We start from the raw sequence: 25,162 nt of genomic DNA on the forward strand, positions 1-25,162 counted from the left end.
CACTAATATTTTGGCTTTAATTCAACACTACGAAGATCTGGTAAAGCAAATACAATCAAGCTGCAAAGCCTCTGTAATTTGGGCTACTGTAGAAATAGTAACCAATGTATGCAAACAAAGTCTTCAACATCTCGCCTCCCTGTTACCTGTATTCAAGTCCAGATTACACGAGTTTATAGATGCTGGACCTGGTGTTGGGGTAACCAATCACGATGTTCAAATGCGCTGTGCAGAAATCATTCTTCTCACTCAGCCAGATTACTACATCAGGCACCACCTTGCTAATGATGACAGCAGCCAAAACGAAGTGGAACGTTGTCAAAGCTACGTTGGTGATGCGATTTGTGATGGTGGGTCAATTTTATGGGAGCATAAAACACCGTATGAGGGAATATCTGATTAGAAAATTGATTCCATGACACTGGAAGAGTTGGAGGAAAGTGAGCGTGATCGCATGAAGTATAATGCTTTTAAGGTGTGCGAAGAACTCACTTGTCGCATAGACGGGGCAACTGCTCCTGGAGGCTTCATGAGAGCGTTTACATCAAGTGACACAAACGAACTCTTCTTTAACAATCACAGCTGTTTGAAATCGTACTTAGCCGTTTCAGGCAATGCAGAGAATCCTTGCCCTGGAAGAAATTATTTTGATATGGTGAAAAAGTTTATTGAGCAACATATTGATCTGGGAGAGAAGTATATGGAGTTTTTGAAATGCCATTGCAGTAATTGTCAGCACTGCATGATAGCTTCTTGGGTTGGTCCTCCCTGTGACAAAGTACCAAAACCGTATCCAGATTATGAAGCCTCGGGATTTCATTACCTGGATATTGATGCAACACCTGATCAGATTGATGGCAGAGCCAGAAACATTGATGACTTTCAGCCACGAAAACAAGCTAAGATCGCAATGATGGAAAAACGATTAGGAACAGAGGAAGAGATCGAAAACTTTTCTAAGACATTTATTGTTGAAAAAGGGAAACTCAAGAAATACATCGACCATTTGGCAGTTTTAGACATCGCAAGAAAAAAAAGAGCTGACAAAAGAAAGGAAGCATTAGAAATAGAAAAGAAAAAAACATTTTCTGATTATGATTGGCAAAAATTGTTCGAAGGTGGTTCATTATCAAAACTTAAGGTGTGTGAGTTGGACAAATATCTTAAAAATTACAATATCAGAAGTGCTAACAAATTAAAAAAGAAGGATAAGGTGCGTTTAATACAAAGACATATTGCAAGGGCTAGCGATATGCAGTTGAACGATGATCAACAAAAAGATTTGGAAGAATATACGGAAGAGGAGATGGAAAATAAATCACAAAGTCATTCATAAAGTGATTCGTCTGAAAGCTCAGATGATAGTGGAGATGACATTGTTATTGCTGACACACATTTATCGAGTTCTTCTTCTGATGAAAACAATGAACTGAATGATGAGAACTGGCCTGGAAACTCTATTGATGTTGGCAATCTCTTTACAACAACGAGAAGTGGTCGAACTGCAACAACTTGGAAAGCAGTAGAATATGTAAGTTTTAGAATATACGCATTACCGAATAGGTAGTAGCAATGCTGCAGTTTTAGTAGAGATTTCGTCCAATTGAGCCTGCATATTCACATATTTGTGTTCATTCACTAATTATAGGGCTTTTTGTGATGTTACGGAAGTGCGGTGGTAATGGAATTAAAGGTACAATAGTTTTAGAATAAGGTTATTATAAAATATGATTCAAATGCAAATCGTATTTTAGTGAATAAATCACTCAATATACAACGAATTATTTTGTTCTATAAAGGTTATATGAGAAACCGACGCTGCATGGTTGGTTTGATCAAAGTGATAGACACGCTGTACATTAACATTTATAGCAGGATGGGTCATGAAACTTTTCCAATGACTTATGATGGGCTTTTAGATCTTTTCTAGATTTTCAGGATGGGCCACCGAATTTTTTTTGGAAAACATATTTTTCCCTCCGGCCCACCCTAGCAGTTACTTTATGACCGCTCCCTTAAAGCGTGTACAACATCAATCCCTGTTCAGTAAACGTTTTCCAACCATTTTAGCGTTGGAATTATTGTGTTATAATCCTAAATCTGACTACTTTAATTTTTGTACACTATTCATGATTCAATTCATGAATAAGAAATTCCTAAACTGTATTCTTCAATTTTGTATTCTTTAATCTTTTTTGTCCTTGTGCTCTTTGTCCTCTCCTCCAAAGATAAAAGTGAAGAAAAATCGCAAGAAATTAATCGCCAATAATAAAATTACTTGCCAAAACAGAAAACCAAACGCTATATAATGTCCAGGTCAAGGTATTTCCATAACGGGATATCTTGCCGGTATGGTCTCAAGTAATCTCCTCCGAATGACAGAACGTGGTTGACCAGAATGTTGACCCTCATGCAACTGACGCAAACCTTTCAAATTTCAAAATTGCAGACGCCTTCTCTACGATACCCAAAGCCTTTGCGGACTACTTTCCTGGCATTTCACGGGTTATCAGCAACTCATTGATATTGAAAATCAGTAGAACAAATGTAAACATCAGGGATTTCATGATCAAGGTTAAATTTCCTTCCCTATTGTACAGAGCACGGACCGGGGTCTTATAACAATGTTTGATGGAACAATGTTTTAAAATCACACGACTGCAATTCTGCAAACCTACGCTAACTACGTTTTTATTTTATACATAGTGCCTCAAGAGTAAACAAAATCACCACTTTAAACATGTCCTAAATCCTAATGCAATAAATAATCAGTTTAACGTTTTAATTTTTATAATTGCAAGAAAGGGGAGTTATTTAGCTTCCTAACAATTCACGCCATTGTGGCTAGAAATGAATAAATAATCGTCTGATAAAAATGGCCAATCAAAAACCAGAACTTTTACCGCTGGGAATTGAATCAAACAATCTGATTGGCCCGTACACACATCAAGCTCATAATGAATTCATATTTGCTTCGTGTTGCCTTCAAACGGGGAAGTTTGATTTTGATCACAAATTTTACTATGAAAATATTTGACATTTACTGCTGTTATAAAGCAAAGAAAGGTATGATTGGGAAGCTAACTAAATGCTTTTTCATACTGCATAAGAATCAAATCACGAAATTCTATATATCCTGCGTAAATGTATGTTAACTTTCGTCTTTTTTCAGGCACGCTGCACAATGCAACTGGCTTTTAACATAAGTCAACCACAAACTTGTCGTGATTAAGGTAATGCGTTTTAACTATATACAGTATACAATTGGTTACAATTGGGTGGTTAAACTGAAGAATTTAAAACGTTGTTGATGGAAGTATAAAGCCGCCCACGGCCTGGCTAAACTTTGTTATTAAAGGTAACTTTGTCTTACAACGTAGTTAAGAGTTTTTGTACAAATAACCGGCCGGTTGTACAAAGCCTAAAAGGCTGGATAGCGCTATCAACGGATAGTTCTTTTTTTAACCGATTAAAAGATGCTGGAAAAGCAATAAGGCACAGCTTTGCCGGATAAGAATTGTCAAAGAGGATCCCAATTTATCAATACTAACGTTTAGTCAAAGTTATACCGAACAACGTGCAGTTTTAGAGCAATTGAAAAAATCACTATTCGGACTTCGGGGGATAGCGGCTTTTTAGCGCTATCCAGCTTTCGTACAACCGGCCCCAGGCATGTAGTTTTTACCGCTTGACTCTCATTTCAAAGCTTTTGACATTTTTACAATCCTTCGAAGCAAATTTACTTGGAAATTTGTCATATAAAAGTAGAAATCTTACTGTTTTATCTGTCTTTTTATTTCCCCGGGGGAAGGACTCTGGGTACAAAATGTCCGGGGCATGGTTTCGCTAAAAAATACCATAGTTAGGTGGACGTTGGTATAAAGTTATGACAGAATTGATTGGACAAGCTTGTTGTGAGTTATAATATATTCTCTGCATCATGGGCAAAATGAAAATCACTTTTTAAAACAAACTTTATTTTTTACAAACCTCAATGTGTGAATGATTTTTTCAGTGTGCATATTTATATAATGGCGTTAATCACGGAAAGGGTCGGGGTTTTGATGTGACAAGTAAATGTAATTAGTCTGAAACATTACGATTCAATACCTTTATTAAAAAGTCTTTAACAAGCATGGTAAAAAAATAGATATCAAGGTGAATTTTTCAACTATAGTATTCAGTAGATTTCCTTGATCAGGTGAAAGACTACATGACCAATCTGCAGCTTAAAAGTAGAAACCAGCGAGTCATATAAATATTTTTCACCAAAAACCTGATTGTTAATTTTGGGGATATCAACAATACTATATGGTAATACTACACGGAATAGACGGAATTGGTTTAAATTATCCCTCACCCACCCACCCCTTCCCCCGCTCTATGGAATCGTCAGGAACTAGAACCTTATAATTCTATTGTGGAAGCACTATTACATTCCAAAAATTTCCATCAAAATTATGGCGCAAAATTTAAACATGTCTAAACAAACTCGCGCGGGAAGAATATTTGCTGGTAAAAGAGCAAATATTGGAGACAAGCCATACGAATGTGATTTTTGTAAGAAGAGATTTAGACGACCAGATAATCTCGAAAACCATGTGAGAAAACATACTGGAGAGAAACCTTATAGATGCTGTCTTTGTAACAAAGGATACAAAGATCAAGCTGGCTTATCTTATCATCTGAGAACCCACAATGGAGAAAAGCCATTCGAATGTGATATTTGTAACAAAAGATATACACATTCCAGGAGTCTTCTAGTGCATAAGAGAAAACACACTGGAGAGAAACCTCATGCATGTGATCTTTGTGAGAAAAGATATGGAAATCTACCAAGCTTAATATATCATGTGAAAACACACACTGGAGAGAAACCGTATGAATGTCCTGTTTGTAAGAAAAGATTTTCAAAGAAAAGCAACCTTGTAGTGCATAAGAGAACACATAATGAAGAGAAACCTTATGAGTGTGATGTTTGTAGCAAGAGATTCAAAAATACTAGCAGTGTGGTTTATCACATGAGAAAACACACAGGGAGGGATCTTTATGAATGTGATGTTTGTAATAAAGGATTTGCATATCCGAATACCTTTGTGCGTCACAAGAAGACACAGCGCCATAAAAAGAGATCTTATGAGTGCAATGTTTCTAACAAGACATTTGCACAATCTAACACCCTTGCAGACCATCATGGAGAAACACACACTCAAGAGAAACGTTCTGAATCTATTTCTCCAAAAAAGAATGCAGATGAAATTGGGCTAATGAAACATAAAAACAAGCATTTGATGTGCAAGAGCTGCAACAAGGAGATTTTTCAACCACAAGATTTGCTGGAACATTTTGTAGAAGATGAAATTACTGGAAAGTTTATTTGTAATATTTGTAAACAACAACATCAAAATTTCAGGCAATTAGTGTCACATATAGCAAAGGAGCATGGCAAGGATTGGAAATTTAAATGTGCTCTTTGTCAAGAACTGGAATCAACAGAACCAACTGGTGTTGGATACATTTGTTGTGTCTGTGATGTTGTGTTTGATGTTCCCAGAGAACTTGAAGATCATATGATTGCCCAGCATTCATGAAAGAGAGTGGTCTGATTTTTTGTTGTTTATGTAGCTGATTTTTTATGTAGATAAATAAAATTTCTTTGAAGCAAGGAATGTTGTTAAGTGCAAGCTCAGGATTGAGCCCTGCATGGCAGCAGTAATCACGAACAGGGAAAAAGGGATCAATTTCAATTTTCTTGCCTAAAAATGAGCAATGCCTCCCACAGGTACCAGAAGCAGTTTAATGCAGTAGCTGCAGGGGCAGAATTTCACAAATGTCACTTTACAAACTACACAGAGAAAGCTCAAACCTAAAAGTATATAAATAATGAATACCAGCTGCCCAAAAGGCTATAGTCTACTAAAAAATGTCTGTCAAGTAATTTAAATTACTGATTGGATGCAGAGCCTGCATGTGCATCTTGACCATTCTAATATTACCATGATAGTGCCATATGGTAACATAGGGTACTGGTCTGCCTTCCTTCAGTTCCTTGCCCTTAGCCATGCCTCTGGTAATGGCACCCTTGCTTAATCCAGATACTTATAGCTCAGCAGTAATGGTAATAAAGTCTCTGGTCGACTGGTCCCTGGTCATATTACAGTTAATTAATAGGTAATTAACTGTAATACTATCAAGCAGTCTATTTTTCATTTAACTGCAGTCATGAATTTTACAAACCATCCAAAAGTAAGTCAGAGCAATCATTTTAGCAGACAAGTGAGTCATCATCTGGTTAATTTTTTCTTTGTTCTGAATTTTTGACACTGAGCTATATACTTATACTGATAACTTGCTCATCTTGATCCCAAGGGCCAAGTCTGAAGGGAGCCGAAGAATCTGATCTTTGATCGAAGATCAAATTCGGCCATTAATGTAATATAAAATTTATGAAAAGATTTAATCATGTCGTCTGATTCTCTCACGAGGAATTCCGCAAATTTTGCAAGAAAATACAATGGCGAGAGACCATATGAGTGTGATGTTTGTAACAAGAGATTCACACGATCTAGTTCACTTTTATCGCATAAAAGAAGACACACCGTCACTGGAGAGAAACCTTATGAATGTGATGTTTGTAACAAGAGCTTTACACTATCTGGTTTGCTTTTATCGCATAAAAGAAGAAAACATGAAGAGAAACCTTATGAATGTGATGTTTGTAAAAAGAGGTTCAAAAGGTCTTGCGGCCTTGTAGCCCACGTGAGAACCCACACTGGGGAGAAACCTTTCAAATGTGATGTTTGTAATATGTCATTTACACAAGCTATCGCACTTACATTTCACAAGAAAAAAAAGAAACCATATGAATGTGGTGTTTGTAACCAAAGATTCAGACAATATAATTACCTTGAAATACATAAAAAAAACATACTGGAGAGAGACCACATGAATGTGATGTTTGTCACAAGAAATACGCACAATTTGGTTCCCTTGCATCACATATAAAAAGAAACCACAGCTGCCACAGCGGAGAGAGAACTTATAAAGGTATTTTAACCACACACGAAAACAAGCACTTGTTGTGCAACAGTTGCAACAAGGAGATTGTTCAACCACAAGATTTTCTGGAACATTTTGTAGAAGATGAAAGTACTGGAGAGTTTATTTGTAATAATTGTAAACAACAACATCAAAATTTCAGGCAATTAGTGCAACATATTGCAAAGGAGCATGGCAAAGATGAAAAATATCAATGTGGTCTTTGTCAAGAACTTAATTCAGCAGAACCAACTGGTGTTGGGTATATTTGTTGTGTTTGTGATGTTGTGTTTGATGTTCCCAGAGAACTTGAAGTTCATATGATGGCCAAGCATTCATGAGAGGAGGAAAGCTGACTTGTTTTGTTGTTGTTGTGTTTATCGCCAAGTGTGAGTGTTTTTCATCTTCCTTCAGGGACGGATCTAGAAGCTTCATTGGGGGGGGGGTGCATATTCATATACTTGTCTTATGCCCGATTGATTTATTTTGATAGCGCGATTGTTTTTACCCTCTTTTAAACTTGAATATATGAATATGCACCCCCGCAATTGAGCTTCTAGGTCTGTGCCTACCTTCCTTTATATTATATTATATAAGTCTTTATATTTTTGGAAGAGCATTATTTTTAAGTAAATTTATACTTTGTTTTTTGACTGAAACTCTGATCGCAAACATTTTTTTAACATTGAAAATTTCGTTGAAGTAGACTTTTAACAATTGTTTTTTACAATATATGTATATTGTGTATATAGTTATAGTCAACTACAATGTAAACATTTGCATATGATAAAGATGCCTGCATGTGAGCATTGTTACTTTATACTAGCCTAGTTCCTTATTCTCTGAAACAATGTCTTGGTGATTTGGATTAAGGAGGGGGGGGCGGGGGTGGCTGTCGTTTATGACCTTGAATAAAATATTTATGTAAAAAAACATGGTTGCAAGCTCAGGAGCTGATGGTCTACTTGCAAAGACAATGTCCTATCAACTGTGAACTAGATGGCTCGAAGCCAGTCTTCGAATCATTGAAAGAATTTTGAATTATGACAAGATCTCATGGTGTAGTGGTGAAGACTATGGTCTCCCAAGTGGGAAGTCGATGGTTCGAATCCCACCACAACCGTTTTTCATTATGACCTTCGTGAAAAAGATAAAGTAAATTAAATAATCATAGCTGTTCAGCACAAGATCTCGTAGTCTAGTGGCGAAATCAATGTTCTCCCAAGTGGTAAATCGATTGTTCGAATCCCACCACAACTGTTTTAATTTCTTTATGACAGTCGTAAAAAGGATCAAGTAAATTAAATAACATGGTTGTTTAGTACTTCATTTCGTGGTCTGGTGGTGAAGACAATGGTCTCCAAAGTGGAATTGGGTGGTTCGATCCGGACTGAAATATTTTTAATCATGACCTTTAAAATAAGGATAAAGAAAATTAAAAACCATAGCGCTTCAGTTCAAAATCTCGTGGTGCAGTGGTGAGGACAATGGTCTCCCAAGTGGGAAGTCGTTGGTTCGAATCCCACCACAACCGTTTTTCATTATGACCTTTGTGAAAAGGATAAAGTAAATTAAATAATCATAGCTGTTCAGCACAAGATCTCCTAGTCTAGTGGCGAAATCAATGGTCTCCCGAGTGGTAAATCGATGGTTCGAATCCCACCACAATCGTTTTTCATTATGACCTTCGTGAAAAGGATAAAGTAAATTAAATAATCATAGCTTTTCAGCACAAGATCTCGTAGTCTAGTGGCGAAATCAATGGTCTCCCGAGTGGTAAATCGAAGGTTCGAATCTCGTTTTAGATAAAAATTTTCGTTGTTAGTAATACACGGTAAGGTTATGGCGAATAAGTTGGTGTAGGCTTCCAACAATCACCAGTTAGCCTTGTGGTAAAGTCGTGGACTATCAAGTACAAGATCGAGGTATCAAGAACAGGATGGTATGTTTCTCATGGCGGTAAAAGAAAAAAAATGGTAGGTATGTTGCTCGGGGTAGGTTTATACTCGGTTAATCTTTGGAATTAAAATTAATCTTTAGGGAAATAAGGGGATAGTTAGGGTGAATTAGGGGTATATGAGTACAAAATATGAGTACAAAAAGACTTAGTAATTGGGCGGCCTCGGCTCCCCGGGGCAAGGGGGAAGGTATAGGTGAGAAAACACTATATAAAATGTTTAAGTCTTTTTGTACTCATTTAAACCTCTTTACCCCTATTTATCCTCCTATTTACTCCTATCTATCCCTACTCTTTCTTACCCCCAGATATCCCTAACTATCCCCTTACACAATTAAATGTTTGAAGAAAGCTTGCTTTGAAAGTCGGGAAAGGCGGGGGAAAGAGAACCCCCCTCAGTCTACTCCTCGCCCAAGGCGAGGGCATATTCGCCCTCTCGCTCTACTCCTCTCACACTCACAAATTCTCACTTTGTTACCTTGTTGTTCTTTTTCGGTTTGTTCCGGGCTTGAACCATCGGCTGTATACTTGACAGGTCACCGTCTTCACCACTACACCACCAGTTCTTGTGGTGAACACCTACTGTTTTTTATTTAACTTAATCCTTTTATGGAAGGATCTTTGACGAAACTTACTAACTTTTGGTAGGATCTCAAATGAAATAACAATTTAAACAGATGCATGAGTTCACTGTAATGTTCATGATTTATTTTCTAAAATCTCAGACATCGTGTCTTTACAGACTTTACTATCTTGTTCGTAGCTTGTAACATATCACATACAGATATGGAGTGCTTTAATATTTTCATAAGTTGGTTATATGCGGCCCAAGTGAAGCTAATGGTTACGGTGCGATTGTTTTGTATTTTTAATGAAGTGAAGTCACAGTAAAGTACAAGAATTAAGAACAGCCGAATACTCATCTTACTGAGACTGGAATGTTGATAGCCGTAAAAACCCGTCTTAATGTGAATTGGGATGTGGAAAATGTTTACGTGTGATGATGGTTCGGGTAATGCGTAATCATTACGATAATAACTGTGTTTGTTCTCCGTAGCCCTTGTTCAGTCGTTGACCGTGCTGATATTTCTGAAACTCGTCTGATTTACTGATACGTCTAAATGCGATTTTAAGACGAGTTTCTCTTCCAGACGAGATTCCCGTCTAACTTACGCGTCTCTTAATTTAGACGGGAAAGTTGTACAGGAAAATTCGGACGAGAAACCCGTCTGTGGGGTTCACATCAGACGAGTGTCCCGTCTTTGATGAGTTTCCCGTGTATATGAATTCGGCTAAATGTATATAGCTCGTATAGTCATAAGGCAACAAGCATTACATCTGAAATTGCAAATAAGCAAATATCCAGGTAAACAGACATTGAATATTTATTTCAAGATTGTTCCTCGCGGGTTCATTTATGGCCGGTTCGTCGAATATAAAATACGCTAATCTAATATTTGAACCTTTATTTTGTACTACAGAGACCAACGTCTTAACAACTACTTGACGACAACATAGTTTCTCGATAAGCTATTGTTCTCTATTTGACTTACTCGTTTCTTCGAAGAACTTTTAAATGAATAATTATAAATCGTTGCCGTAATATTGTAGAGCTGCTGTTTGTTTTTTTGTTACCGCGATTAACTGCGGAAATTGCGTTTTTATAAACAGAACTTCTTTTTTCTTAGCGTATTTTATATTCGACGAACCGGCTAAACAAGCTAATATTTCGACTCTTTATGGAACAAAATCTTGAGATAAATAATTCATATCTGTTTAACTGGATATTTGCTTCAATTGCGATTTTAGATGTATTAAATCTACGAGAGTACGAGGTGCATGCTTGTTGCCTCATGATTATACGTGTTATACACATTGAAATACATTCTTAATTCTTGTACTTTTTTAGTTTAAACCTATTTTGAAATGCATTGTTAATTCTTGTGCAGTTACTTTGACTTCGCTTCATTAAAAATACAAAACAATCGCACCGTAACCATTAGCTTCACTTGGGCTTCATATAACAAACTTATTGAAAGATAGTTCTTTAAGGCTCTGCACTACCTGTATGTGATATTTTAGCAAGAACAAAAATTGCTAATATTACGTTACAGGCTACGAATAAGATACAGTGTGTGAGATTTGAGAAAATAAGTCATAAGGATTAAAGTGAACTCATCAGTTTAAGTACTTATTCATTTGAGATCCTACCAAAAGGTATTAAATTTTCGGCAAGGATCCTTCCATAAAAGGATTAAGTTAAATAAAAAACAGTAGGTGTTCACCACAAGAACTGGTGGTGTAGTGGTGAAGACGGTGACCTGACAAGTATACAGCCAATGGTTCAAGCCCTGGACAAACCGAAAAAGAACAACAAGGTAACAAAGTGAGAATTTGTGAGTGTGAGAGGAGTAGAGCGAGAGGGCGAATATGCCCTCGCCTTGGGCGAGGAGTAGACTGAGGGGGGTTCTCTTTCCCCCGCCTTTCCCGACTTTCAAAGCAAGCTTTCTTCAAACATTTAATTGTGTTAGGGGATAGTTAGGGATATCTGGGGGTAAGAAAGAGTAGGGATAGATAGGAGTAAATAGGAGGATAAATAGGGGTAAAGAGGTTTAAATGAGTACAAAAAGACTTAAACATTTTATATACTGTTTTCTCACCTATACCTTTCCCCCTTGCCCCGGGGAGCCGAGGCCGCCCAATTACTAAGTCTTTTTGTACTCATATACCCCTCATTCACCCTATCTACCCCCCGATTTCCCTAAAGATTAATTTTAATTCCAAAGATTAACCGAGTATAAACCCACCCCGAGCAACATACCTACCATTTTTTTCTTTTACCGCCATGAGAAACGTACCCTCCTGTTCTTGATACCTCGATCTTGTACTTGATAGTCCACGACTTTACCACAAGGCTAACTGGAGATTGTTGGAAGCCTACACCAACTTATTCTGCATAACCCTGCCATGAAATTTAAATAACGAAAATTTCCATTTAAAATGAGATACGAACCTTCCACTGTCGACAGATGGACCAACATCTTGACCACTAGACTACAAGATCTTTAGCTGAAAGGCATTGGTTATTTAAATTACTTTATCCTTTTCACGAAGTTCATAACGAAAATGGTTATGGTAGGATTTGAACCATCGATTTATTACTTGGGAGACCACTGTCCTCGCCATTAGACTACAAGATCTTGTGCTGAAAGGCTATGGTTATTTAATTTACTTTGTCGTTTTCACGAAGGTCATAATGAAAAACGATTGTGGTGGGTTTCGAACCATCGATTTACCACTTGGGAGACCACTGTCTTCGCCACAACACTACAAGATCTTGTGCTGAAAGGCTTTGGTTATTTAATTTACTTTGTCCTTTTCACGAAGTTCATAATGAAAAAAGGTTATGGAGGAATTCGAACCATCGGTTTATCACTTGGGAAAGCATTGTCTTAGCGATTAGACTACACGATCTTGGGCCTAACGGCTATGGTTATTTCATTTACTTTATCCTTTTCACGAAGTTCATAAAGGAAAACAACGGTTATGGTAGGATTCGAAACTTCGATTTACCACGTGTGAGACCAGTGTCTTCGCCACTAGACTACGAGATTTGTGCTAAAATGCTATGGTTACTTAATATACTTGATCCTTTTCACGAAGTTCATAATGAAAAAGGGTTATGGTAGGATTCGAACCATCGATTGACCATTTGGGAGACCATTGTCTTCGCCACTAGACTACAAGATCTCGTGGTGAAAGGCTATGGATACTTAATATACTTTATCCTTTTCACTACGTTCATAATGAAAAACGGTTACGGTAGGATTTGAACCATCGATTTACCACTTGGGAGACCAGTGTCTTCTCCACTAGACTAAGAAATTTTGTGCTGAAAGGCTATGGTTATTTAATTTACTTTATCCTTTTCACGAAGTTCATAATGAAAAATGGTTATGATAGGATTCGAACCATCGACTTACTGCTTGGGAGACCATTGTCTTTGCCATTATACTACAAGATTTTTTGTTGAACGGCTATGGTTATTTAAGTTACTTTATCCTTTTCACGAAGTTATGATAGCTAAGATATAAATTAATGAGTGACCTCAATGAGTTATGATGATTTATGTTCTTGTTTAAAACGCACATAACTGTACCTTATATTCGTAGCTTTAACCTCATATCAACCACTTGTGTTGAGGCAAAAATATCACAGGTATGGAATCCATTTTTAAATTAAATAGTAATTACTCCGGCGTCAGCGACGGAGTTGAAAATTCGCCCCGGTTTTGTTTTGTTTTTGTTTTTTTTTTTTTTATTTTTCGTCGTCGCAAGTGTGTAATGGCGCGAAATATTACTTGTATTTAAAACGTGTATGTGACTGTATTTATCTACGTCCCAGTCTTACAGCCGATTCAGGTTGAGCGTTTAGCGGAAGTGTTGATGACGTTCGTTGTGGGCGTTGCAACGCGACGTTTCTAAGGGGCCAATTACACGTTTCTATGCAAAGAACGTTGCGTCGAAATATAAAGCACATGCTATGCGTTGTATATATTTTCTCTATAAAAATGTCTTTAATTCAGATTAAAGTTGTGTACAATTACTATTCAAGTAACCGGATAACACCAATTTACATATTGGACGGAGAATTAGAGAGCTTTTCGTTTGAAATGTTTAAAATGCGTGTACTTAAAGATGTCCCACACTTGGCGAAAGCTGCTTCTTTGCGTTGGACCATAGACGATGATGGACTTGAAGTAGACTTGTCGCCAAGTTACTTCAATGTCCAAATGAGAGGAATTTTAGAAAAAGAAAAGAGCATCAGAATATACGCGATCGAATTCGAATCACCTATAGTGACAACATCTACATCGTCTTCGAAGGAAGCTTCTGGTGTAAAGTCATGCACGATCAGCACCGATGTCAAAAAGCCAAACCTAAAGCAAGATATACGCGCACGAAGGACATTAGTTCTACGAGGCAAGATGAATCGAAGCTGGATTTTGTCTTTGGAGGAGAATCAGACGTGGACACGGACGACGAAAATACCGAAGAAAACAAACCACGTATAATGATGCCTCTTGAAAGGTACGCTTTGAAACAAAAAGAGACAATAGAAAAAATTTCGACAGAGCTACAAGAAGGAACTCGCCAATTGCAAAAGTTTGATGAAAAAATTCGTCGAGCATCGTCCCAAAATGAGGGAAGTTTATCTACGTGTGGGAATTGTCACATGAAACTTGGCCACACAAAAAAAATATGTACCTTCTCTCCGTGTAAATCCGCATTTTCTTGTGGCATTCTGTCCAAGCACATGAATGAAAAGGCCCAACGTACAGCTATAGAAAGAGACATTGGCCGTTTGCGTGTTAAATTGAATAAGGCACGAAAGGAAGTGGAAGATGCCGGTCGAGCTGCGGACAAACTAACTCATTCCGTTGCCAAACGAATTGAAGATATTGTTATCGCCGAGCAACCAGACAGATACGTCAGTTTTGGGCTACGAAACTGGGCACTATTAAATAAGGATGTGGCTACTCTACAAAAACATCTCAAAGGGAAGCTCCCCTCACGAGAAAATGTTATGAAACATATTCATGAAGTTGTTAAAAATACGTCGAATCGTGAGAGTAAAGCAAAGCAAAGATCTAGTTCCACGGCCAGTAGGGCGCCGGTTTTGAGCGAGACAGATCACAGGATGAGTTCGCACAAGCGTCTTTTGGCTGAGAATTATGGCATAAAATTTCCTAGCAAAGGAAAGACACAAACATCATCAGTCATCTGCTCTGGCGACGAGTTGAAAGGCTTCAAACTCGCACTTCAACTTCAACAGGAAGAAATGGAGTCCCCACCAAAAAGTTCAATGCCAATGGAGAGTAAGGAGAGTTCGACGGCGTCGATGCAAAATACACGCAACGACCGAATCATCATAGATGATGAAAATTCCAATCCTGTCCCATTCCAAGAACCCTTCGGCTCCGAACTAGCATCAAATGATCCAGTTGTGGTAAAACGGACAGTCGAGAATATCGAATTTGAAGCCGACGCTGCAGCTGCCCTGCTGCAGTTGAAACGCCGCCGAGAGTCACAGTCCTAGACGTTGAAATCGACATTCACAGTAGAGTTGTACAGGTATAAAGACAATATAAACGTAAAGTAAATTTATATTATTAGTTGGCTCATTTTCCTATTGCAAACAGGGCGAATTTGATAAGCTTCAAGACGGACTAATACGTAATGTTTATATTGTGTTTTTTTGTTTAGAGTAGTCAGATTATAATAGTCAGACTCAGACTGTCAGATAAATGACTAATGGAGTTTGTTTTGACAGGCACTTCGTTGCTCAATTAACTCCAAATAGTTTTACCGTAAAATAACGCCATTTAACAATTGACATAAAATAATTTCGTTTATATAGGCTCCTTGATTGAAAATAATAGTTTTGAAACATGTCTATCCTATTGCATTAAATAACCAGTAATCTCATAAAAAGATTGCATGTCACCAGGTGTTATGAAATTAATAGCAGTGTATAAAGCCTCCTTCAAGTCCGTGTTTGTCATTTCCCAAAATCTGTATTTGAGCAAATATTTTAATTTGCCAAAAACATACTCAGTGGGGTTAAAATCCGGGCTATAAGCGGGCATATAAACTAACTCGATGTTCAAATCTTGAAGAAATTCTCGTAGAACGCGTTCACCTTCGTAATGATGTATTGGACAGTTGTCCATAACAATTGTATCGCCGACTTCAAGACATGGTCTGCCTGTTGCTGGGTTTACAGAAGTATATGCTTCTTCAAAAAACCTTAGAAATTCCAAAGTGTTAGACGGGCCATCTATTACATTCATATACGTTACCCCGGTAAGAGCACACATGAGATTTACAGTTGTGTTTGATGTTTCACAGTATCGCTTAATTTCAATTGCCCTTTCTCCTAAAGGAGCGTGTCCGTAAAATCTTGTGCCGTTGGTGGGTAACTTAACACCGCATTCATCAAAATATTTCAGGGTGTAAGGATCTTTTTCGTGTAAATAGTCCACAAACAATTGTGTGTATGCCATGTTTTGCACGGTAAACCTTTCCTGTGCCACGTGAGTTACTTTTTTATAGCTAAATGCTTCGCCACTCGGCATTCTTTTTCGAACAGCATTGCTAAGAGCTGTGGTTGAAGTACTTCCAACGGGAAGGTCGCCAACTTCAATAAGAATATTTTCAATTTCCGAATAACTAATCGAAGGTTTTTGTGTTTTCAGGACTTCAATTAATTGGAGATCTCCGTCTGAAAGACCGCTTTTATTCCCCCCACCGTGTTTTAGAGGGCTTAAAGACTTGTTTTCGACAAACTGCTTCCAAATTTTAGAAACAACTGGAGGGGACAAATTTAATTCATTTGCGATATCGGCATATCGTCCGCGAAAATGACCATTAGTCATATTTCCACCCCTCTCAATAATCTTATCAATAATAGTTGCTCTTAAATCGGATGACAAAGCTTTTCCTGGCCTATACGACCGCCCTTTACTGCTAACCTTCCACATTTTGTTTATGTTAAATATAGAACAACAATATAAATTCATAATTTCGCGCCTCAAAACAACGCAACGTTCTTTGCATAGAAACGTGTAATTGGCCCCTTAGAAACGTCGCGTTGCAACGCCCACAACGAACGTCATCAACACTTCCGCTAAACGCTCAACCTGAATCGGCTGTATCTCCCAAGAGTTGTGGTGCACAGCTTTGGCTAATTTTCCAATGCGCGATTCGATTTCGCTCGCATGATACGGCAATTTCTCCAAGAGGAACAAATAAACCGTTCTTTTCATGCTGTTCGATTACGTTAAATAGAATTGGGGTAAGAATATATTTAATACATGTAGATTCCGGTCCTATTTTAATAATATCGCTGCAATTTCGCCCTTTAACAAGATGATGTGGTCGTGTATGGGCGCGTTGACACGTCGCGTTGTTTGCACAGGATCGGAGATTTAATATAACTATATAAGCGCAAATTCCAAAGGCAAACTGTAAGACGAAGCGAATGTATCATGCGGTTTATTTACATTTTTGAACAATTGAACTTCTATACTGCGATGTGCTTCTGAATTTCGCGATCGAACATTTAGGTTCGCAAGGCATCTAAATGCGAATATGTATGCGAAACAATACGCGAACTGTATTGTTTATGTTCAGAAGCTCTATATTGAAGACTGGCACGTGCGCCGGAGTTAACGCCAGAACGGCGTCTTGTTTAGTTGAAAAAAATAGCATCTTTGCATTGCAGGATTCGAACCTGCGCTCACAAACTGGTAGGGCCGTAGACCACTAAGCCACCGTGTTGCTACCCTTCAAAAATTTTCTAAAACTGTTTTAACGTCCATGCTAAAAATGGCTTCCTGTGCTTCGTAATAATTTTCAGCGGAGGTTTTATAAGTTTGGCAAAGCCCATTACAAAGTGATGTGAACTAGTATTTTACATATAGGATTGTTTTCGACTTTGTCAACAGTTCTGTTTTGGCTAAGGTCAGGCATTTTATTTTCACTCTTCAATGAAATAATGGCTGGTTTATATAATATAATGTCAATTGTGGGAAAATAGAAACAAGAAATAACAGAGTTTGCCAACGTTTTCCTTTGTGCTACAAACTAACTTTGACCTGGTATCATAGGTACACAGTGGACATAATAAACAGTATTAATAAATAATTTAAATTTGCTGCAAAGCTTACATTGAAAAGGCTAAACAGATTAATAGAGGCAAATTTTAAACCATAAGAATACAAAGCCATATTAATACATCGAGGTCTGCCAAACTTTTCTCATTTTAAAAGCTACTATTTCAACTACATAGTGGTTAGCCACGCATGCGCATCCGATGAGGCATTGTATTTCAACATTATTCAACAATTATTTCTGGGAGTTTTCAAACATAACTAGGTACCCCAACTATACGTATGCTGTCTATATACTTACTTTAATTTATAATATATGCATACTTATTTTGTAATATTTTTTAATAATAAAAACCTAGCTTAGAATGCCGTGGGCTATATTTCAAGTTACACTACAGGACTGGATTAAAGATGATACTCCTGGATTCTGGCTATGCAATTATTACCCGTCTGGTTTTCTTGAGAAAATCGACAATTAAGTAACTCGTCCACACTAGCAGGATGATTACCCTCAGTTCTCGCCAAATTATTTGCGATCTCGGCCATACGCGACCAATCATCAACGGTAAACGAACTACTTGCAACAACATGGGGTATACCATCTTGAACTCTATCGATCAAGTCCCCCGCCGATACGGGACTCTCGATTAGATCCCATTCCTCTTTCTTCTCCTCGAGTTCGGTCCCCCTGAGGAGCATCAGGGGGAAAGCTTTGATGACCGGAACTTTATGAACCAAACAGAACTGCACGGTTTGCTTAAATGACTCGAGGGTCTGATTGGGCAGTCCGAAGATGATCGACACTTCGTAGAGTAAATTACGGGAATTTATGTCTATTATGGAGCGTTTAATCCGTTCCAACGGATTACCCCGACGAACGGCTTTTGCTTCGTTGCTATGAATTGTCTGCAGTCCAAATTCCAACTGAACCAAACCTGTTTCGTTTAACTGTTCACAGAGGTCTAGATACGGCTCTTTGACCATTTCGAATCTCGACTGCAGGGCTATTTTTCCGCGATATTTATTTCTCACGAAGCGCCTCAAAACGTCCAAGTAGAATGGCCCGGAATTGAACGTGGGATCGAGGACCGCTAAGTCGTGCACGTTGTTTTCGCAGAAGAAGTCGATTTCCTCTTCTACTCGCTTGGGCAATAAATTTCTTCTCTTCAAATGATCTCCACTCTCCCGATGCTGGCAGAAGGAGCACATGAACGGACAACCACGCTGAGTTTCCCACCGGAGAAATGGCTGTGGCTTGATCAATCCAGAGAGATACGGAGAGGTCAAATTATCCAAGTCGACTTGGCTTCGCCATGCTAAATCGGGCTCACCTTTGTAGTGAACACCTTTTATCGGCTTGTTCTCTTCCGACGTCATCAATTTAAACATCACATCTTCCGCGTAGCCTCGAATGAAAACGTCAGCGTAAGGATATTCGTGCTCAATCCCCGGGGACGAATACGACACCTGCGGTCCCCCAAGAATGACACGCCCAGGGAACCCGCGTTGCTTCAGAGATTCTGTTATATTTTGCACCGAGTTTTCATTCCAAATAAAAGCACCGATGCCTATGTCGGTGTTGGCTAGGTTTTTACCGAATGACTTCAACGTCTTCTCCATATCTTCGACAACCTGCGTCCAGGTGTAGGTCGGGGAGTTCACGCTGTATTCCATAGAGGCGACGTTCACCCCTTTCTTCACTAGATTGGCGAGGATAGAGGCGTGACCCAGGGAGAGAGGAGGGTCTTTGGGCCGTGTCCAGTCTAAGGACAGCAGAATCAGTCTGCGGCTAAGCATCGAGGAATCTACAGGAAAAGATAAAAAATTACTCCAGGCTTTAGAGGTAAAAAAATCCGAAAATAAACGTAACGAGGTTATCATGACCAGATTTATTAACGACTGGCCAAATTCGTAACGCTTCGGTTAATTCAGAGGTAAAATATGTAATCTAAATATAGTGAGCGCGCGGTCTCTTCAACAAATTGTTTGTTTAGTGAAGGGACATTAACTTGAACAAGACGCCTGCTCAAGGCGTTCACTCCGCCCGCCTGCATGCCAACTGATGTACATAATTCATCCGTGGACCGTGTATAACCCAGGGCTTCTCGGTCAAAAATGAAGTTGTTTTGGGTTACCTGTGGAAATGCCAACTTGTGTCAACCAAAACTACGACTACGACTACTAAAAGGAAAAAAGACCATGGCATTTTAAGACTCCGCTACGCATACGCAGGCGGAGTAACTAGGCAAAACTAGAAATTAGTAACTTAGGCTATGCGCACACGAGCGTTGTTTTCAAATTCGTTTTTGTCTATTTTATTGCTTAGACGCCTTGTCCACACGATCCAAGGAAAATATGCTTAATATGTTAAATTAGCTTCAGCTTCTATTGTAAATCGACGGTGTTTGAAACCGTCTGACAAACATTTTGATTTGACACTATGATTTGATTTCTTGCATTTTGAGGGCATTCACGAATCCATCTCATTGAGAGAAGATCAAGGATCCATCTCATTAAGAGAAGATCAAGGATCCATCTCATTGAGAGAACTGAGACCAAGAATAAATTTTGGACGTCGAGCATACGCGTCGTTGCTTGTCTCCAAAAAGTATGCACGCATTGCGGAAAGGCCTTATATACGGTTATTGAATCAAAACAAAGCGGGTACTGTAGCTTACTGGTGGCGAAATGTACCGTAAAAAAATAAATATTTGCAAACATCGTATATATAGCCTGATATAACATGGCTGCATCTATCATACGGTAAACAGACAACTAGCCTATAATAACGTCCGTCGCAAGTCTAGTATGCCGTATGGGGTAAAGAATTGACATATATTACTTTGAAACTTTAGCATCAGGAACAATTTCAATTTCATACATAAGTCATAAAATATGCACGACTTACATGTTGTATGTGGAATATGATGAAAAACTGAAACTATCATCCAAAATCCATGCTTAAATTCGTTTAGGATTATCTGATTTCTTTGCATTCCACTGATTTTATCGCGAATCAAAGTGAGACTATAATTAATCTATCGTTCGGAAAGTGGAAACATCTAAGAAAGGCTCAACACGAAATATCGAAAGTTTCGTTATTTTGTTTAAGCCATATGGCATATTAGATGCTTCTTACTTCCCTGAATACATAAGTACGGTATTGTATCGAGTTACTCTGAGATTGACTCGTATATACTGCACAGTTTATTATACACAAAAGCTGCAAAATCCCAGGCAAGATCCAAAAATGATAAACAAAACGAACGACATTTGTGATGCATGAAGTGTGATAACTTGTCTGTCCGTTTGCCGTCGTGTTTACACAGACCGGTCTTTTGCTGCAGTAGCTACCTGCAAGGCGAAAACTTGCTTTCTCGAGCTATTGCCACAATAGGTTGCAGGTAAAAAAAAGTTCCGCAATGAAATGGCGGCTACATTGTCATAACAATGAGGAGAAATGTTACTTTTTTACTATTTTATAAATGAAGAGGTTACAAGCACTTTGCCTGCTGGCGACGAAATTTTACAAAATAGCCGTAAAAATTAGGTCTCATTTGGACTGAATATAGAATCCTGTAAATCTTTTAATCCTCTTACAACCAATACAATTGATTGACGACTTACCCGGGATCGGCTTCACTTCATATGCGTATACCAAACATCCAATCTTACGGCACAGGCTAATTCATTGATTTTGCACGTTGAATCTACGCTAGAAACACGCTTTCATGTTTTGAATACGACAAGCTGTATCGTTATTTACACATAGCTCGTTGCTTGAAAAGTCCGCGCAATTACGATTGAATCAGAATAATCACAATACTATAATATTTAGCTATTTTGTGCTCACGATAACTTCACAGCTTTTAGCTTTGTGGTAAAAGTATCAAGTACATCAGATGAAACGATACGTACTAATTAATACGAAACTCGAAACTTGATTTTCAAACGATTTTGGTTTAGCCGCCTTATTACCGGGAACTAGGGTGTAATTCCAAGAACTGCTAATCAGTGTTTCCGCCACTTAGAATCAAAATTTCTTCTGCAAAAGTTTCGGGTGGAGAGACGCAAGTCACGACCAGTTTAGGGTAATTCTGTATCAACTAAAACTAAACTTGATAAGATAAAAACTCCTGCACCACACGCGCATGATGAAGCAAGCTATGGCAGCAATTCAATGCTCAAAATCCACGAAGATAATCAGTCTAACTAATCCAAAACCTGACCCTAATCAGCTATCTAGAGGATTAGCTAGAGACTAAGGATTAATATATTCGTGGATTCTGGACATAGATTTGTTACATAAACTAGAGAGGTAGGCAAATCCAATCCGATTAATCAGTTAATTGTAGGATTAAACATTGTTCTAGAGTTGCATAGTTAAATCCTAGTTAACTCTGAAATAAATGACTTTGATAGGCCAATTCTGTCCTTATAATTACACTACAGTTAAAAGTTAACTAGTGTTTTATACAACTGGCCCCTGACCCTGGTGCCGAATTTTACTTACTATGAGTGTGAGTTAAAGGAACATAGTTATCTTACCTATTATTTCTTGAAATTATTCCACATCAAGATTTGCCCATCGCTATAAATTCTCTTTCTTCAAAGCAGAAATTAGTCGGTCGCATTTTCTGCAAACTGGTCTGTGCAAAACAACTGGAGTTCTATGCCATTTGCCAGGCTGAATGACATTGTTTATTTCTTTCAATGCCGCTTGCACTGGGAACTCTCTTTGGTCCACTGTGGCAAGTGTCATGTGAAATTCTTGAAGTTGAGTGTGCGGAATATTCTTGGGTATACCTGTATGCCTCTCCAACTCTTGCTCATTTTCAAGGGCATACTCCAGTAGTTTCTTCTGGGATTCCTCGTCAACCATTAAAACAAGCGATGCTATGTCACCATGAGAGCTAATCGCACAGGCCATCTTGTTAAATGATATCACCAGAGAAGTCCATCTAATTAATGGCACATAAAAACTATAAGAATTTTTTCAATGTAGGAAACACATACTCAATACTCAATGTGACTCAATCTTCCTGGCATGCAATGTTTCTGATTGGCCAGTAGGAAACAACTGACACTGGAATTCTTTTTCAAAATCCAAATTATGGATATAGTATGGATGGCAATATTCCGAATAGTATGAAACTAACTTTATTAAACAAAAGGCTGATCTTTTGCATGCATTTAATTAAGTTAATTCTTATTGCATGGCGTTAATTAGTTTGACAGTTTGACTGTTATGAGAAGCACAGTGGCTGATAGCCTGACGATTTAGTCCTGCTATGTAAATTTTAAGTCATAGGTATTCATTTCTTTAGAAATAAATTGTTTTCCCAGTCAATGAACACCAAAATTTTAGCATATAGCAGGTCTAATTTATCAGGCTGGCTATGCCACTAGGAGAAACACCCACCTGTGGGAGTTAATGAATTCCCCAATCTTCACAGCTTCGCTTTCTGTGTAGCAGCAGTAATAATCAAATGTGAGATGCAGGTAGACAGATCTCTCTGTATCAAGGCTGCAAGGGGTGCCATATTTCTTCAGAATTGTTGCAGCCAAGTGCATATTGTCCAACAATTCTTTAGGCCAACTGTGGGTCTTGTTAAGGTATATATATTGCAGCATAAGTTGAAGTTACTTGTCTATCTTTAGGTTCACACTTCATTTTACAGCCAGGACCTAATTATTAAATATATCAATATATCCTGGGTCATTTATTTAAATTTTGGTTAGTATTAAGCCAGGATAATTAGATAATTATATCTACAGATCAAATTATGCAAGTTCAATATAATTTCAAGGGATTTTTCTATGATTTTTCCTTCATTATATGATTCTTCCTTAATAATATTAAGCAGTTACAACTGGAATATTGGTAAAATATTTACTATTTAGCATTTGTTTGTAATAATGCAATTACATGCACAAACACGTTCATATGAAACTATCTGTAATATATACCAGCAGAGGACTGCAATATACCAAAAGGGAGTATTAGGTGTGCTGCAATTAACCCCAGTTCAGACTTTCAATCTTCCATTTGAAAATTTTGTACAGTTTCTCATTATAACTTTAACAGTATATATTTGTCTTCCATAATGAATATATTGTTGTACTGGGGCCAGTTGTATGACTTGTATCAATCAAGCCAGTTTAACTTAATTAACCACCATTTTTAAGCTAAACAGGCTTAAGCTTGATACAACCAGCCCCTGTAGCTGGGCAAATAAGAAGTGCAGGATATATTGTGATTTAAAGCTTGGCTAGAAGGGCAAATTAGGGTAAATTACGAGTACACGCATTTGGGGAACTTTCTGTAATTTCCGTTCCAAACTATTAAAGTCCCCCAAATTCTACCAAAAAATACGCACCAGCATTTACATGTTTTAAAAGATAATATTCATCAATAAATACCTCCAGCTGACGGGAATGCCGGACTAAAATCGTTGCATCTCTCTTTCTGGGGGTCGAACACCTCACTGTCCTTTCCCTCGTTATTCTCGCTGATTGTAAACCAGAACGAATAAAAATATCCCAAAGTAAGAGACAAAACCAACGTGATCACGGCCCAAACACGGAAATATCTTGACCTACTTTGTTTGCACATGTTTTATGCTTCTGAATCCATCTATGGTGTTTCATTAGAGAATTAACAATGTCGCAAAATGAACATTTATTTACTTCGTTATAAAATCATTCATTTGCAAATTGCAACACGCAATAGACGCAAAGCTTCTGAGAATTACTTCATGTAGAACTGTAACTTGCGGGGTTGCCCTAGTGGTCCGAGAGTGCACACGCGGGGGTCGCGCGGTTTGTATGACTGTTTGTAACCATAATAATATACATGTTTGGAGACCACATAAAACTAGGTTTATGCAAAAATTGTTCCTTTCTCATTACGTGCCTATTGTATTTTACACAGATAAACCAATAGCAATCTTATAATCAACACATTTTTCAAGTCAAGGTTGAGGAGCTTAGCAAGACGAATGCCATTGGTACGTTTGGCTAAAATACAATAGACACGTGACGAGAAAGGAACCATTTTTTGCATAAACCTGGACAATAACATAGTTAATGAGTTGTATTGTACCTCTATTTAGTCTCCAAACCATGTATATTCTATTAACTGTGTTGTAACCAATTCTTTCAATAGATTTCACCATTTCTAGCATAATATTTTTGATATACAGTTTTATACCCAATAGACCTTTTCAGTTTGCATGGGAATTAGGTCTATTGAATTTGATCTCAGGTATTAATGAAACCTTTGCGCAAAGTTCACACCTGAGCACAGAGGCCAAGGCACAGCGCATCCTAGTTCCCAGCCCAACGAGGATTTCTCGTGCGATTGTGGGAAAACCTGGGTGGCTTACCCTGGATGCATGCACATTTGGAATTTTCGGCATTACCGACTTAATAATCGATCTATTAAATATTTATCCATTATAATAATTCTAATGGTTTTTTTGAATCACAAA

General features: G+C 38.0%; 2 protein-coding genes across 3 annotated transcripts; one reads left to right on the forward strand and one right to left on the reverse strand.

Annotated features, from left to right (window-relative positions):
* The first annotated feature begins 4,471 nt into the window (after positions 1 to 4,471).
* On the forward strand, positions 4,472 to 5,874 carry LOC114529188 (zinc finger protein 239-like). Its single transcript, XM_028550957.1, has one exon. It carries the CDS (start codon positions 4,479 to 4,481, stop codon positions 5,589 to 5,591), a length of 1,113 nt encoding a protein of 370 aa, XP_028406758.1. The 5' UTR covers positions 4,472 to 4,478; the 3' UTR covers positions 5,592 to 5,874.
* An 11,916-nt stretch (positions 5,875 to 17,790) lies between these two features.
* Positions 17,791 to 24,425, reverse strand: LOC114529180 (anaerobic magnesium-protoporphyrin IX monomethyl ester cyclase-like). Of its 2 annotated transcripts, XM_028550946.1 has the most exons (5): positions 24,093 to 24,425; positions 23,092 to 23,357; positions 22,218 to 22,630; positions 19,805 to 19,850; positions 17,791 to 19,474 (listed from the first exon to the last, which is right to left on the reverse strand). In XM_028550946.1, the coding sequence occupies exon 5, from the start codon at positions 19,464 to 19,466 to the stop codon at positions 18,075 to 18,077; it is 1,392 nt and encodes a 463-aa protein (XP_028406747.1). In that variant the 5' UTR covers positions 19,467 to 19,474; positions 19,805 to 19,850; positions 22,218 to 22,630; positions 23,092 to 23,357; positions 24,093 to 24,425; the 3' UTR covers positions 17,791 to 18,074. The 2 variants fall into 2 exon arrangements, with proteins under 2 accessions (XP_028406747.1, XP_028406748.1); XM_028550947.1 differs by lacking the exon at positions 19,805 to 19,850.
* Positions 24,426 to 25,162: the final 737 nt, after the last annotated feature.

The sequence above is a fragment of the Dendronephthya gigantea genome, unplaced genomic scaffold (genome assembly GCF_004324835.1).
Source record: "Dendronephthya gigantea isolate DGI-Jeju-01 unplaced genomic scaffold, DenGig_1.0 000053F, whole genome shotgun sequence".
NCBI lineage: Eukaryota > Metazoa > Cnidaria > Anthozoa > Malacalcyonacea > Nephtheidae > Dendronephthya > Dendronephthya gigantea.